This window comes from Meriones unguiculatus, chromosome 7, assembly GCF_030254825.1.
Source record: "Meriones unguiculatus strain TT.TT164.6M chromosome 7, Bangor_MerUng_6.1, whole genome shotgun sequence".
Lineage (NCBI taxonomy): Eukaryota > Metazoa > Chordata > Mammalia > Rodentia > Muridae > Meriones > Meriones unguiculatus.
Window position 1 is genome coordinate 110190645 of NC_083355.1, and position 16515 is coordinate 110207159.

Sequence of the window (16515 nt, forward strand, 5' to 3'; positions counted from 1 at the left end):
GTCTTCAGTGGCTCTCAGGAGCTGCTGGGAGAGGGGTTATAATTGCAGGATGACCCAGTTGCCGTTCTTCAGGTTAACTGTGTTGTGACATCAGTCCGTTCTCTGACCACCTGAGCAGTGCTCAGACGCAGGTAGAGGAGTTTGTCCCCTGGAGAAACTTGCCCCACCACTGCTGACGACCTTTGGCTGCTTGCATGGCCTCTCAGCTCCCACCCTGAGAGTTAGGAAGCCAGGAAGTAGGATCCGTGTGTGCAGCACCGACAGAGCTGGATACCAGGTGCGATGTTTTATCCAGTGAGCAAGCCAGCAGTGTTTGCTTACCGTGGTTTGATTTGAAGAGCTAATTGAGCTTTAAAAATTTATTATGAAATATCTCGTGCGTACAGGGGAGTGTAAATAGTGAATGTGTGTGGCTGAGAAAATGAATATGAAATGAGCATCCGTGTCCCTATTGTATCTACTGAATAAATTCCAAAATTGCTTTCTGAAGCTTACAGGGCTCCAGCCATGATCCCTGCTTCTCCATCCAGCCCAGCCCCTCCTACATCACCTTGATCTTCATGGCCAAGCCTTGCGTGACACCCTCTGTATTTATAGTCCCTTTTCCTTCATGCCTGTCTCCGACCTGGGTGTTCTCTTCTGCACTCACTAAGCTAATCTCATTCTTCTTCACTTCTGCTTAGACCAACCATCTTCCAGGAGTGATTCCTACCTATTGTCCCCGGCAATTAGACACCCCATTCGGTTTCCCACAGTGCCCTGGACTCACATGGCCTTCACAATCTGTTTGTCTAGATCTTGAGACACAGGCCTTGTCTGCCATTTGTAAAAACCCCACAGCATAGTGTAGGACTCCCCTCGTTGTCAGGCTCAGAGGATGTTCAAGGAAGACCGGCCCCAGCTTTTCCGGGAGCTCGGGAGCTTGGTGATTTTGGAGACCACTGGGGTCTTTTCTTGAGAGAAAAGCTGGTGTTGCCCCAACCCTCCAGCACCATCCTCTAGGCTTGTCAGCTGGATAATCTGAATTTAAAGAGGGCCGCTTGTCCTTGTAAATAGGGCCAGAATGAACCTTCCCTGTCCCACTGCATGAAAATGTTCTAGAGAGGGAAGTGCTTGGAATGACAATTGAGCCGGGTGACTGACTGCAGAGCAAGGATGCAGGGAGGAAAGCCTGTGTGGATGCACCGTCTTCCCCCTCCCCTTCTGGAACACGAACCTTTCACACCCTGAGGAGCAAAGACTGAATTCTGAGGTAGGCATTGCTTTAAAAACAAGTACCTTCAGGGGTGAAAGGACACTGATGCCAGTTCTCACTCAAGGCAAACAGCTCTGCTTGTCCAAAGACTGTTGAGACTTTCTTCTTCTCTCTCTCTCTCTCTCTCTCTCTCTCTCTCTCTCTGTGTGTGTGTGTGTGTGTGTGTGTGTGTGTGTGTGTGTGGTGTGTGTGTATGTGTGTGTGTGTGTGTGTTCAGGTGCACACACCCATACAGAGAATGGAGGAGGATGCCAGGTTTCCTCCATGGCTTTCTGCCTCGTTCCTTTGGGACAGGGTCTCTTGTTTGACATGGAAATCACTATTTTTCTGCCACCCTCAGCTGGTAGTCCCCACCCGACCCCATTTCTCCTCCTCACCATGTCCCGGTGCACACAGCTGGGATCTGAACCCACGTCCTCTTGCTATGCAGCAAGCACTCTCACCCACTGAGCCATCTCCTTAGTCCCTGGCCTTTTTAAAAAATGGGAATTCTGGATTGAACCCGGGTCCTCTTCTAAGACTGAGATAAAACAGATGTGCTCGAAGTCTCCATTGTTTTATTTATTTATTTAATTATTTATTTGTCGATTGCTCAGAACACGACACAATCAACTGTGTTGCAGGAAATTTCTGAATCCCACCCCCAGGCATATTTTTCCACATGCAAGCAAGGCTTATTAAAGTCATTATCTGTGAAAGGAGACCTGAATTTTAATATCTTTTATCTTACCTTCATGTACATGACTTCCTTTTTGCCACATGGTCTTTGCCACCATTGCTTTTAACTGCCACAACATCATTCTCTGGTTTTCCAGTAGACCGTTGGTCAATGACTGGCTCTGCTAGGCTTGGTCTCCAATTCTTGGTAAACTTCTGTGAGAAATGAGTGGAGAGAACTCATAAAGAAGGAATTCCACTGTTGCTCAGGGTCAGAGCATGCCAGGACCAGTGTAGGAGCTCTATTAATCATGTTCCTTGGGGCTGTGATAAAACGCCCTACTTAAAGATGGGGGTTTACTTTGGCTTCCAGTTCTAGGTTTTATGGTCCATGTCAGAGGTGGCAGCAAGAACGGGCTGGTTACCCTGTATCTGCAGTCAGGAAGTGAGAGTGAGTGTACAGCGGGGCTGTAAACCTCCAGGTCAGTCTGCTTTGATCCACTTCTTCCAGGAAGGCTCTGCTTCCAAAGACCCCACTACCTTCCCAAACAGCACCACATGAGTATGTGGAGGGTGGGGAACATTTTACATTCAAACCATGCACTGGTAAGTTTACTTGGCAAAACCTATAGTCACTTGGGGAGAGGGATCCTCAGTTGAGGAATTGTCCAAACCAGACTGGCCTGTGACCAGGTCCATGAGAGACTATCTTGAGTGAAAATGATGTGTGAGAGGGGAACAGGGACTATTTCTAACAGGAACTCAATGACTGGCTCTTTGGTCTCCCCACCCCCGAAGGGAGGAGCAGTCCTGTTAGGCCACAGAGGAGGGCTTTGCAGCCAGTCCTGAAGATACCTGATAAAACAGGATCAGATGAATGGGGAGGAGGTCCCCCCTATCAGTGGACTTGGAAAGGGGCACGGTGGAGATGAGGGAGGGAGGGAGGGACTGAGGGATCGGGACACGGCTGGGATACAGAGTTAATAAAATGTAACTTATAAAAAAAATAAAAAAAAAAGAAAAGAAAAGAAAATGATGTGTGAGGGTGCAGCCCACTGTGGGTGGCATCCTGGGTAGGCGGGTCAGGGCTGTATAAGAAGTCAAGCAACGTCCTTCCGTGGTTTCTGCTCCAGTCCCTGCTGATTTCTCTGTGACGGACTGTCACCTGGCAATGAAACAAACCCTTCCTTCCCCAAGTTGCTTTTTGTTAGACAGCTTTCTCTCAGCAGCAGAAAAGTAATTAGAACAAAACACAATGGTCACTGAAACTGGCTAATGGGAGAGGCATCAGTATTGTCTGTGCTTCCTAAACTGTGTGGAGAGAAGATGGAGGCTCATGCAGTAGAAGGTTCACCATGTCAGAACATTCCAGAAGAAAGGAGGGAGGATCCTCCTGAACATGGACAAGGAAACCTACCCTAATGTAATGTCGTGTTTTAGTCTGAGCTTTCCCAAGAGAGGGGTTGTGATGAGTCGGACTCTCTGGATGAGTAGGGAGTGGGAAGGTTGGGGGAAGGGGGTCTCACGGAGCCATGAGGAGTCTCTGTCAATGTCACCTTTGATCAGAGCAGCTGTTACTAACTCAGCTATGCAGGCACATCCTGTATCTTTCATCCTTCAAGCTAGGTACCACCCCCACGCCATGTTAAAGATGAGGAAACTGAGGCTCCGGGGGAGGCAGCATCCTGATCGGATCACACAGCTAGCTGCTCAGCCATGGAGACAGGATAGGGTCCCTGCTGTATCTGAAGCCAGAGCTATCGATGCTAATTTTTTTTTTAAAACAGAGTTGTTACCGGGGATGACGAGGATTTACCTTGGCTTAGTGGCTCGTTTTGAAATGGTCCCAGTGGGTGCAGGATGTAGTGAAGAGATTTTATTTTAAGACAAAGAAGAATGTTCCGGAGTAAGCTGTCAAGGGCCGGATGAGCTGGTTGAGAGGTGGTGAGTTCCAGAATGATGGGGTGAGCACTGTTCGCTCTGTAGAGGTCTCGCAGGCATGCTCAGCCTACACCCTGCGGGGCTGTGTGCGGCTGCATCCGGCTAACCCAACTCAAAGCTGTAACCTTACTTAAAAACAGTGTTCTCGGGTTTTTAAAAGCAACTCCACCTATTGCACAGTTCTTGAATATAAACTCTGTAATTGATAACGCTGTTTTGCAATGTTAAAAGGTCAGGCTGCCCTCTAAGGGGATTTTTGGGTATCAGATGAGGAATTAAAAACAGAATAACTTTGAATTTCCATTCTCTCTGGTTACATGGGATAGTTATTGATCACAACGGGTTCTGAGTGGAGTAAGCAAAAACAATATTTTCATGGCAGGAGTTTGGGGTTGCTTTTGGGACACAAGGAGATGGCGACCAAGCCTTGCAGAGGGCTGATTCCAAAAGGCAGTGTTCAGTGGGCACTGTGGCTAGGTTGACTCTCCTTTGGCTATCAGTGTGGATGAATCAGAGTTTCCACTGGCCACACCTTGCAACTCTTCCTAAGGTTGAGTATAGGAAGAGACCATCTGTTTGGCAAGCTTAGCCAGATGCAGGCCATCCCTTCGGTGCCACGACTGACAGCAGCCACGATGGAGGGTAATTTTCCAGAGGAAACCTGAGATGCTGAGACCTAGAAGAAGGCACGGATGGATGCCGGGCAAGGCTGTGAGTGGCAGTGAGGATGCCGGGAAGAACGGCAGTGAGTATCCTTGTTGTCTCTGCCCAGCGGTGATTCCAGCAAACACACAGAGACCTCATTCCTGTCTACTCTCCCAGATCCCCTGCAGTGTCCACACACAGCTCCCAGCACTGCCGTCTCACTGTGTACTCGTAGCTTATTTCCCAAGGCAGGCATCCCAGTTAGGCAAGCGATTAAAACTCTCCAGTGTGTTCAGCAGGAGCAGCCCGGCAGAGGACCAGCTTGCTGAGTCTGCTCAATGGAAGGGGCCCATCAATTCTGCACCGTAGGGATGCTGGGCTGTGAACAGTATTCTGTCTTTGCAGAATCGTGACCTTCTTTCTGGTGACAAGGAAAGTCTTCTTTTGACAGTTGACATGACACTAACTATGACCAGGCCTGAAAAGCCTATTGTTTTAAAACTTGTTTCTGTTGGGGGCCTGGGGAGCCGACTCAGTTGGTAAAGTGCTTGTCATGCAAACATGAGGAGCTAGATTCAGTCCCCAGTATTCGTACAAAAAGCTAAGGTGTGTACATGATCCCAGTGTTTCGGGCAGATAGAGGTACGGGACCCCTGGAACTCCCTGGCCAGCCAGCCCAGCCTAATAGGCAAACCCTGGGTCCCAATGAGAGACCTTAGCACCAGAAACAAGGTGGATGGCTCTGGAAGAGAGACACTTGAGGTTGACCTCTGGTTCCCACATGCACTCACATGCACACACACACACACACACACACACACACACACACGGTGCACGCACAGGCCTGTGCCTGCCCGTTCGTGAGCACCCCCCTGCAAATAAACCCTCAAAGCTGTTTCTTACTAATTTATTACTTTTGGTTTTAGTATTGTTTATTGATTGGCCAATTCACTTATGAACATCAGCAATTGATTTATCAGTCAACCAAAGGAGCATATGTAGGGAATAAAGTTAGAGCACACGTGCCATGTGCCAGCATCAGCACATGAGGAAAGACTACCAGAACCTCAGCATGTCTGTCGGCATCAGCCCACCACACGCACTTGGAGGAAAGCACTGCTCTGGCTTTGGCGTTTATTCCTTTGCTTTCTTTTGCAGATTCATGCGGTACTGGGTCTCCATATAAATGGCGGCCTCCCTTCTGGAGTGTGCAGCATGCGTTTCCTCTCAACTGTATTGTCCCAACATCTCATGCCTTTCCTCTACTCACAGTGTAAGGGCTCTCCAAGGTCTGTGGCCATCTCACAGTGTCCAGCCCTACACTAAGAGGAAACCTGCTGCCTTTAAACGTAAGATCTTGTCCGCGTGCCCTGGCATGCTCATGCACAGGCGTATTCAGAGTTTGTCCCAAGAGGTGGATGGCCGTTCAGCAGGGGTGAGCGTTCTCAGCTTTACAAGGTGCCAAACAGGTTTCCAAGGTGGCAGCCTGATGGTCCCCGAAGCCAGTATCCGGTGTTCCTGCAGCCCTGTTCATGTTTGATGTTGTGGCTGGGGCTGGGATTTTCTTTCTTGCCAGTCTCATGGTTCCTGACTAGTAGTTGACTGTGTTTTAATTTCCATTTCTCTGATGACTGTGTTCAGTTTCTCTGTGGCTGCTCTTTGGAGAAGTTCCTGGGTAGGATTTTACCCACTTTTCTATTGTGTGTTTATCACTTTCTCGCTGGTTTGATACCAATATAAAGTGTGTATTAAATATAGAGTATATTATGTATTACAGAACACTATATGTCATTCACTAAGCATGTCTATGTATCTTAGTTTGTAGCTTCTGTAGTTTATTTTTTATGGTAGTATCTAATACAGGATCTCGGGCATGACTCCTTGGGATTAATTCATAGTTATCCTCATAGTTTGAGTTTTTCTGTCTTAACGAAGATGTCTCTAGCCCACAGTTGCAAACATACTTCTTTCTCCTCACTACTAAAGATCATGGTTTTCGTGTTCTCCACTCATCTGTGTTCCACCTGGAGTTGATGGCCTTAATTTCACTTATTCTTGATATGGTATGTTCCTTACCTCATTGAGGTGACCCCAGACAATGGGCAGGAAGCAGTCTGGGGGGGGAGTGTTTATTTTGACTCCATTTCTGCTGCGGCCCTCGTTTTCAGGCTAAGCTCCCAGCCCCTCCTGCTCTGCAGTCAGCACTGTTCATCCCGTCCTCTACCCAGTAATTACCTAAGAAAACAATGTCCTGATCATTCCCCTCCAGTGAGGCCCTCCGTTGCACCCCTGGGAGTCCAGCCACCCTCCTGGGGTGGTTTCTATAGAGGAAAGATGGGCTGATATCCTAGCAACAACGGGGGACTTCGTGGCTGCAGCTCTCCCTTCTGCTTAGCTGCAGAGTCCTCGGGATGTAAACACGCGTGACCTGATTATGCCCTCCAATTCCTCCTGAGTCAGAACCATCGGGGGTTAACTCAGGGAAGGAGCTAAATTAAGCCTTGAAACCAAGCGGCCTCGCTGACAGGCACTTTGCTGTGCTTGAGTGACTGCAATGATGGGTGTCTGGTTATGAGGGTAACACTAATCTCATCTCTTGAGAGCAGCCGTGGCCTTCCAGCTCCTGCCCTGCAGAGACAGGGAGATGCCAGGTCCCTCACAGGACCTGCTCGTTCACTCAGCACGGCTCTCCTGGGCGCTGTGCTCTGAGGTAGTGGCTCGAACCTGGCCCAGGACTCAGCCTAGAGAAAAAAAGCAGACAAGTAACAAAGACCCAGGCAGAGAATGGGCAGGTGTTTGGATACCCTTCCACCCAGAGTGAATAAGGAGTAGCTGTCTCTGAGGAACTTTCTTCAGGTTTTAGGTAATGTCTGGACCTCAGAGTGGCCAAAATCAAAGGGGAAGGGAGTCAGCCCTCACTGGCCAACAAACAAACATCACTGCACTGAAAAAATCCGTTTGACAATACTACCAAAGTCACACACACATGCCTCATGCCCGTTTTCCTCTGTCGAGTGTACGTAGCTAGGAAGACGCTACACACGTGTACGTACATCAGAGAAGAGTGGGAATGCGTGTGGGACTAGAAGTAAAACCGCCTGCTGCAGTCTCTCAGGGGAGAGTCTTCAGGCCTGCAGTTGGCTTTGAAATGTTCTGTAAGGGTAGGTGTGTGCTGACGCAATCACACCCCAGCACACAGGAGTGGAGGAGCGGGTGAATGTGCAAATGTGCTCACTGATCAAGTCCTCCCGCTTTGCTAGAGGTGGAGCACTCTCCCATGAAACAGGTATGTATGGCATCACAGGATGAGAACAAGAATGGGCCCAGCAGTGCTACTCACTGTAGTCCCAAACCCGAAGCCTCTCCGACTCCTCTCAATGGTAGAGTAGATCCACCCGTCACCTCTGCCAAAAGACCGCTGCCCCCAAGTGAAAGTGGAGGAGCCACAGCTGTGCCCGGCCTCATGGGTGAGCCTTGCAAAACAGCGTGGAAGGGGAAGAAGTCTGACTCCTAGGGGAGAATGCTGTGTGAATCCATTTGTAAAAGATTCAAAACCGGGCAAAGCTGCCTGTGGGGTTAGGAGTCACTTGAGAGCTGTCAAAAGGAGAGAGCAAGGGACAGACACTACTTAATGGTCACCGAGGGAGGCCCCAAGGGTGCTTTGCTTTTAATCTTTCACTGAAGACTACACCAGGCTACACACACACACACACACAGAGCACATCCTTTTATACAGCATTAAAAATGGAAGGAAGAAAGACCAAACAGAAGCTTTTCCTGACTGCTCTGGGCATCAGAACCCACTCAAAGCCCATCGAGCAAGCCGAGGTTGTGAGGAAAATAGAACTCGTGCCTTCAGAATCCATCATCAGTCTCTCCAGGCATCACTGAGGGGCGCCGTCTTTCACGAGGACACTATACCATATTCAGTATAGTGGATTGGCGCTGTGAGGTGCGGTCCAGGCTTTTCGGGGGTCCACGTGCACAGCAGAGGGGGTGGGAAGACATTCATGGTTGCTTCTCACTCCTAACACCTGGATTTCCCGTGATGGTCCTCCTGAGACGTCATCTGATCTGCACATTAGTCGGGAGTCTCCAGAGAAACAGAACCAATGATGTGTGAGGAAGCATGTTTAGGTGAGCATGTGTGATGTGTGTGTGTGTGTGTGTGTGTGTATGCGCATGCACAAGCACAGGGGCAGGGCTCTGTGTGTGCATGCATGTGCATGTACATACACATGCATGTGCACCTCTACACATTTAGTGACATACATGTGACATACATGTGTCTATTCACTCATATTGTCCTAGTAATATTTCTTTTTTTTTTCCAAGACAGAATTTCTCTGTGTAGCCTTGACTGTCCTGGACTCGCTTTGTAGACCAGGCTGGCCTCAAACTCACAGAGATCCACCTGCCTGTGCCTCCCTGAGTGCTGGGATTACAGTCATGCACCACTACACACGGCTTTTAGTTAGATTTCTATTGCTGTGTTAAATACGTGACCAAAGCATCTTGGGAGTAAAGGATAGATTTCATCTTTCAGCTGACAGTCCATTGTTGTGGAAAGTCAGGGCAGGAATCTGAAGACAGGAACTGAGGCAGAAGCCATAGAGGAATTCTGCTCAGTGGCTTGGTCTCCACAATTTTCTTTTTTATTATTATTATTTTTATTTTTTTATTAATTGCAGTTTATTCACTTTGTATCCCATCTGTAGCTCACTCCTTCTTCCCCTCCCAATTCTACCCTCCCTTCCTCTTCTCCACCCATGCCCCTCACCCAGTTCACTGATAGGGGAGGTCTTCCTCCCCTTTCTTCTGATTCTAGTCTATCAGGTCTTGAAAGGGTTAGACTAACTTTGTAACCTGTATGTCTTCTAAAGCCTATAGTTTTGAGTTTTAGGTCCAGGTTAAGCTAAAGCCTCTTAGTAGCTTTCCAGAGAATGGAGGAATGTGACCCTATCTGTGAGGACAGATATAAAAAAAAAAAGGCAAGCAAGCAATGACCTTCACTCAGCAAAAAGAAGGACCAGACCCTTGTCTTTGAGATAGCGTTTCTTAGCAATGAACCTAGACTTCTTCTGAGTAGCTTTTGACCTCCAGCCAAGAGCCTGCAGCCCTAATCTTCAAGGATGCGCTAACCACCCCCACCTTCAATTGCAGCTGCATCCACACTTGGCAGGACTGGCCAAGCTTGAGCACCTAAGACTAACCAATTATCTTACTTTATAGCTTCCTCATCCAATCCTAAATTGCCAAGACTGCAACTTCAAATCTCCCGCAATTTTTCTTTTAAAAACCTAAAGGCCTTTGTCTCCCAGTGCCACTCTTTGCTGACCAGCAGGGGTGACCCCATTGTGCAATGGTTAATAAACCTCTTGCTTTTGCAACGAGTCTTGGTCTGGGGGAGTTTCTGGGAAGGGCGTGATCTTGAACTCCTAAGCTGTGAGACCCCAGGTCTTACAGTCTCATCAGGAGTGGCTGCATTGTCTTCTTCTGTGGCCTGGTAAGGCTGCACCCCCTCTCAGTGGGATGTGTTCAAAGAGCAGGTCGATCAGTTTGTGTCACAGACAGTCCTTGTTACCATTACTATAGAACCCACTTGGACAATGAACTGCCATGGGCTACATCTGTGCAGGGGTTCTAGGATATCTCCGTGAATGGTCCTTGGTTGGAATATCAGTCTCAGAAAAGATCCCTGTGCCCAGATTTTTTGGTTCTGTTGCTTTCCTTGTGGAGCTCCTGTCCTCTCCAGGTCTGTTTTCCACTTTTTTCATAAGATTCCCTGCACTCTGACCAAAGTTTGGCTATAAGCTCAACTATGTTTGTAGCAGCTTTATTTGTAATAGCCAGAAGCTGGAAACAACCCAGATTCCCCTCAGCTGAGGAATGGATTCAGAAATTGTGGTACATCTACACTATGGAATATTACTCAGCAATTAAAAAAACAAACAAAAAAAAACAAAAACAAAAACAAGGAAATCATGAAATTTGCAGGTAAATGGTAGGAACTGGAAAAGATCATCCTGAGTGAGGTATCCCAGAAGGAGAAAGACATACAGGGTATATACTCACTCATAAGTGGATATTAGACATATAATATAGGATAAACATACTAAAATCTGTAAACCTAAAGCAACTAATCAAGAAGGACGACTCTGGCTAAGATGCTAAATCCCCATTCAGAAAGGCAAAGAAGATGGACCTCAGAAGAGGGAGAAAACTGGGGACAGGACAGGAGCCTGCTACAGAGGGCCTCTGAAAGGCTCTACCCTGCAGGGTATCAGAGCAGATGCTGAGACTTATACACAACTTTTTTAAACAGCTCAGAATCAACTGCCTGTGGCAGCCCCACCCGACACACCAACCATTCATCAAGAAAATGCTCTATAGATTTGTCTACAGATAATTGGATAGGAGCATTGTCTCAGTTGAGGTTTCTCTTTGCAGGTATGTCTATGTTTGTGTCAAGTTGACACAAACCAATCAGCACTTATAGAGCTATTGTTATCCATGCTATCCTCTAAACAACAGAAAGCCTTTAGCTGAAAAGGTTCAGTTTCCTCATGGAGAAAGTCTGATCTGGTCTATCCCCGGATCTCATCCGATAAAGACTCTACGTCTCAGCATAGTTCAAGTATAATTGGGGTAGAAATAGATGGGGAAGGTCTCAATCTCTGACCCTGCCTGCCTCTGGATGGCTGAGCTAACTACTTTGATACATAAACATTAGTCTTGCCTATTGAAAACGCACAAGGCATGCAAAAGAATAGCAGAAACATGTCGTTCACAATGATAACATGGAACACCCACCACCCAGCCTACACAGGGAGGGATCGGCATTTCTGCAGGCCCCTGAGCTGCTTTGGCTGGAGGAAGGCATGTGCCTAAATTTCATGTCCATCCCTCTTTGCTTGTTACAGATCTCAAAGCACACATGGCCCAACCATGGGCTGTGTGAAGCCTTCACAGATAGACGCAGGCTGAACACATTCTGCTGTGCAGCGCTTTTTTTCCCTCCAGTGTCTGGGCTTGGTCCATGCTGTCGGGGACAGCTGCAGCTGTGCCATCTCACTGTCATGGCATATTCCAAGCATGTGGCTCTGTTACCACATGGGCATCGGCACACACCTGGGCAGCCTCCAGCCCTTTGCTGGGACAGCTGCTGCTGCAGCTGGGGAAGTGGCCTCTGGGTCTCCAGGTACATAAAGCAGGGCTCTCTCTCTCTCTCTCTCTCTCTCTCTCTCTCTCTCTCTTTCTCTCTGTCATGTGCACAGCTGGGGGAGCAGGTGCCAGCTTAGATGATGTCTCTTTGCTTTCCTAACTTGTGCCAAACAGAGTTCCAGAGCAATTGTGCCAGCACTTATTCCTGCCAGAGACCATGAGGGTCTCGTGGTGCCATGTCCTTCACACCTCACAGGGCATGCTCACAGCCTCTCTGAGTATGGAATCACCTCCTCATAGACCTGCCTACTCCTGCCCTACCTCAGCCAGAGCTTCAGAGCACATGCAGCTGTGAGTCCCCCATGCCCTCCTGAACACTGTGGAGGACTCATCTCCTGGGTCTGACACAGCACGGAAAAGTATATGAGCTCCCCACTCATATACTTAGCATGACTGTAACAGCTGCCTGCTTCCGCTCCATAGGAAAGGGGAGGGCAAGCTACACTGGGTGGGTGGACCAAAGGCTGGCCTTCAGGGTGCATGTCTTTATGTTATTAACATCTCATCTCTGAAATCCTTAACTTATGTTCTGACATCCGTGTGTGTGTGTGTGTGTGTGTGTGTGTGTGTGTGTGTGTGTGTGTTCATGTTAGCACATGCACATGTGTGCATGTATCTGGAGGCCAGAGGTCAACCTCAGGCTGTCATCCTTAGGAAGGTTGTCTACCTCTGAGACGGTATCTCTTATTTTCCTGAAGCCAACCAGTTAGACTGGACTGACTGGCCAGTGAGCCTCAGGGGAATTGTCCTGTGCCTACCTCCCCAACAATGGGATTCCAAGTATGTGTGATTTGTTTGTGGGTGCTGGGGCTCTAACTTGGACCCCTGAGCTTGCAAGGCAAGCACTTGACTGGCTGAGAAACCCTCTACCCCAGGACCCGTGTTCTGCTGTCTCTCAGTGACCAAGAGCGATCGATCCCAAGACTGTGTTAGCTGCTCTGGATGTCACTCCCACCCATGAAGCCTGTGCTCACCCCACCCTTCCACCTGACCTCAGCAAGGTAGCTGGGAAACGACCATCTTCTGTTCTGTCTCTCTTCACTGCAGGTTAGCCTGGCGAGGAAGATAAAGACATTTGCGACCAAGATGGTAATCACGAGTGGAAATGATGAAGATCGGGGAGGCCAAGAGAAAGAGAGCAAAGAAGAGAGCGTGCTGGCCATGCTGGGCATCATTGGGACCATCCTGAACCTGATCGTCATCATCTTTGTGTACATATACACCACTCTATGAAAGGCCCCACATATCCTGGGCGGCATCAGGATGGCCAGGAGACAAGGCTCCTGTGCGTCCATAGATTGGTAAGCACACACCGCAGGGGGCCCGTAGGTTTGCGTACCACGCACTGCCCTATCAATGCACCTTCAAACTTTCTCATGGGTCAACAAATGAACCCACCCTTCTATGAGGAGCAGACACTCTGAAGCACAATGAATCCAACGAAACTCATTCAGGCCACAAGGAACTCAGTGTCTCTGTCAAGGGACCTGGCCAGATGCTGGAGCAACCAGCCTTTGGCCCTAGTGGTGAGGAAATGCCTCGTCCTGGAGTGCTGACCACACCCCACCCTGGAAAAGAGAACGGCTGTGGCACACGCAGCTCAGCTGCCCACCTCCCAGGACGAGCAGGATAAGCTCTAGGTGGGGCTCACTGGCAGGCATCCCATTTATCAAATGTTTCCAGCTGTTTGATACGGGAGATTACTTATTTTTCCTTTTTCATTGGCTTGATGTGTGTACCTGTTCATATCAAGGTTTATAAATATATATTTTTAATAAATGTGCTCTATTTTTTAGCATGAACCAAATATTTGGAGAAGCGCTTCTGGATCCATAGCTCTTCTTGGTTTTAATCGCTTTGCTTTATCAACTGCAGGACATCTTTTTCCGTAGCTGTCCCGTGGTCTCAGCTCATCTCAACTCTTTTGCCTTCATGCTCTTCTCCTTCCCCACCTCTGCCCCTCCTCTCTTTCTCCTTCCACCCGTTCCTCCCCAGTCTCTAGTTCTCCTCTCCTCCCTTTCATTCTCTCCTTTCCTTCACTCTCATTCTGCTCCCTCTCCCCCTCTACTCTCTCTTCTCCTCACCTTTCTCCTCTCCTCATGGCTGGACTAGAGGACCTTTTTTCTGTATTGCCAGCCGCGCTCTTGGCTGGTGCATGATTCAAGATTGTCGAGTGGCTTTTTGTTGTTCCGTCAGAGATGTGAATGGATTGTGGGCATGCAGACCTTAGACGCGCCCTGCCCTTGCTGACAATTATGCATGAACAAGGGCCAAGGGCAGATCAGCTTTCAACCTGTTTTCAAAGGACTACCACTGAGGAAGATGAGTGTGTCCCTGCCTGCAGGTCACCCGTGAGATGGAGCAGTCACCAGCTCACTGGCAGCATTGCTCATTCACTCCTGTAACCACGTTTATGAGATTTTTATTTATTTATTTTTGTGTGTGTGACCGTGAGCAATGGGAACGGGGTAAGCTCAATGTGCAGTATGCCACCCTTTCCTTGGTGAGACGCCTAGGGGTGGGGTCTCTTCGGAAGCCAGTGAGATGTGAACAATGTGAAAACTCCCCACTGCAAGAACGTGCACACAGTCAGTTCCTGCTGTAAAGACACTGCTGTGACAAGTGACCCTTCAAGGGCATTGGAAGGGGGCTTAATGATCTCTGTAAAGGACCCCTGCGCATTTTAAAGCTGGTTTCCACCCACACAGAGCTTTTTCCTCTCTGACGGGATGGTTAGATAGCTACAAACTTCCCCTGCTCCCTGGCTCCCTAACCTAGCTCCAGCCTGGCTGCAGTGGACAGCTCATTCCGACATGAGCAGAAATGGCAGCAGCCTGCCCCATTGGATTCAGGTGACACTGAGGGGGGAGATCTGCCTGCCCCCTTCCTTAAGTGGCACCATGAAGGAGGAGTCATTTCTTGGGCTCCACTAAGGGACCAGTCTTTTTTTTTTTTTTTTAATAAATCAAATACCTATGAGCACCTGGCTCTGGCCAGAGATGTCTCCTCTTCCCCACCAGAGAAATGGCACTTCACATACAAGTCGTGGGGCCCTCTTGGCAGCCAATGAGAGGGAGAGTCTCCCACCTGTGCCGTAAAAGAAGGAAGGACAGTTCAGACCAGGAATCTTCCTGGAGATGACCTGGCACCCAGTGAAATCATGTTCTAGCCCCGGCCTGTCCAGTTCCTTATCCCAGGGAGGGCCTGGATGCTTCTCGGGGAGGAGGAAGGTGACCGTGGCAGGAGAGCCTGTCCTTTTGCTGAGAGCCACCTCTGCACACCTCGCTCCCCCTCCCCCACACCAGGAAACAACCCAAGAACTCCCTGGACGCTGGCAGAATACTGCACAAATAAAGATGGGAGAGAGGGCGGTTAGAAATATGAGAGACATCCGCGGGCGGGCACTACCTACCAGGCTGTGTGATTCTGGAAAAACTGTAATTCTGGACAGTGAACTGAGGGAACAATAAAGGTGCAATGGGGGAAAAAAAACTATAGGTGTCATCAACTTCCTTGTGAGCCTGCGTGTACTTACTTTATTGAATAAAACTTGACCATGGCTGTATTTATTTAATCTAATTTATTTACTTTGAGGCAGAGAGAGCCTCATGTAACACAGAGGAGGGAGGGGAGAAATCACCTTTCAGAACCTCTGCACAATTTTTGGCCATTCTTCTACCTGGCTCTAATCTACAGCCTGGAAATAAAACTGCCCTCTGCACGGCTGACACACAGTGGAGAGCATTCTTTTCATAGCTCCAGTCCCTGTGTCCACTCTGGCTGCTTAGTAGAAAATAGTAACACACAGCCTTTTCCTCCCATTGGCGGAGTCGCCCTGGCCCAGCCTCAGCCGACACCCACCCTCTGGCTCCAGCGCCTTCCACCTACTGCTGAACACAGTCGTAGAAGCAGTGTCTGAGCATGCAGCTGCGAATGCCCACACGTGGCTCTCATACTCTCTGTCCTTCTTGCTCTCTCAACACAGCCAACATACTCTTCCCCTTCTGCTTTACCTCTAAAAGCCAGGTCAGAGTTTAGATGTAATCCACACCTAGGCTCAGCACAGGGCTCTTTTTATTATCCGCGTTAAAGCATGAGAAAGCCCACTCGCCCCCCTCTTTCATTGCTCTCTGTGAAAACAGTCCATCTTGAATCTGAGTGCTTTCCTAACGGCCTCTTCAGAAGCCCAGGCTGGCAATGATACCACCACACCCTGAGAAGAGAAAAACCCAGGGACCAAATTCCCGACTCCTGTTCTGAAAGTCCTCCTCACATACCCTGTGCCCCTGCCTCACTGCACAAGGAGCTGCTGCCATGGCATTCCTTCCTAAAGACCACCTTGTGTTGGGAAGATCCATGCATCGTTATATAAGGGAACTTGCCCCTCGTGGAAAGCAGATGGGAAGAACAGATTGCTCAGTCTTTATGTTCATAAACATTTGACACAAATCTACATGTGATTTCCCCAGACGATAGCTGCTTCTCCCTAAGAAACAGAATCATTCAGCCTCTGTAAATTCTCTCTGAAGACATGCTCTTTTCTCTACTTCTGTGAGAGAAGAATGGAACAGAGTCAAGAAAGGATATCTTAATGAGAAGACCTTTATTAAAGGCAAGCATGCCTCCCTTCCAGGTATGCTAAGACTTGGCCTCACACCTGAGTCATTGGTCACACCAGTCATAGGTCCTGGCCCCCAATGGCCAGTACTACTCTATGTCCTGCGTAGCCAAGTTCAGGAACCAGAGGGGCAAAGACAGAATAGCTTTAAATGTTGTAGATCAATAATAATAAC

The 16515-nt window shown here is 48.6% G+C and overlaps 1 protein-coding gene across 1 annotated transcript in view; it reads left to right on the top strand.

The window, feature by feature from the left end:
- The window catches only part of Tunar (TCL1 upstream neural differentiation-associated RNA), a 47180-nt gene extending 32497 nt beyond the window's left edge, over positions 1-14683 (top strand). Inside the window, exon 2 of the mRNA XM_060388124.1 lies at positions 12770-14683. Coding sequence (XP_060244107.1) covers positions 12770-12955 — 186 coding nt within the window. The 3' untranslated portion in view covers positions 12956-14683. The remainder of the gene's footprint in view (positions 1-12769) is intronic.
- The last annotated feature ends 1832 nt before the right edge of the window (positions 14684-16515 follow it).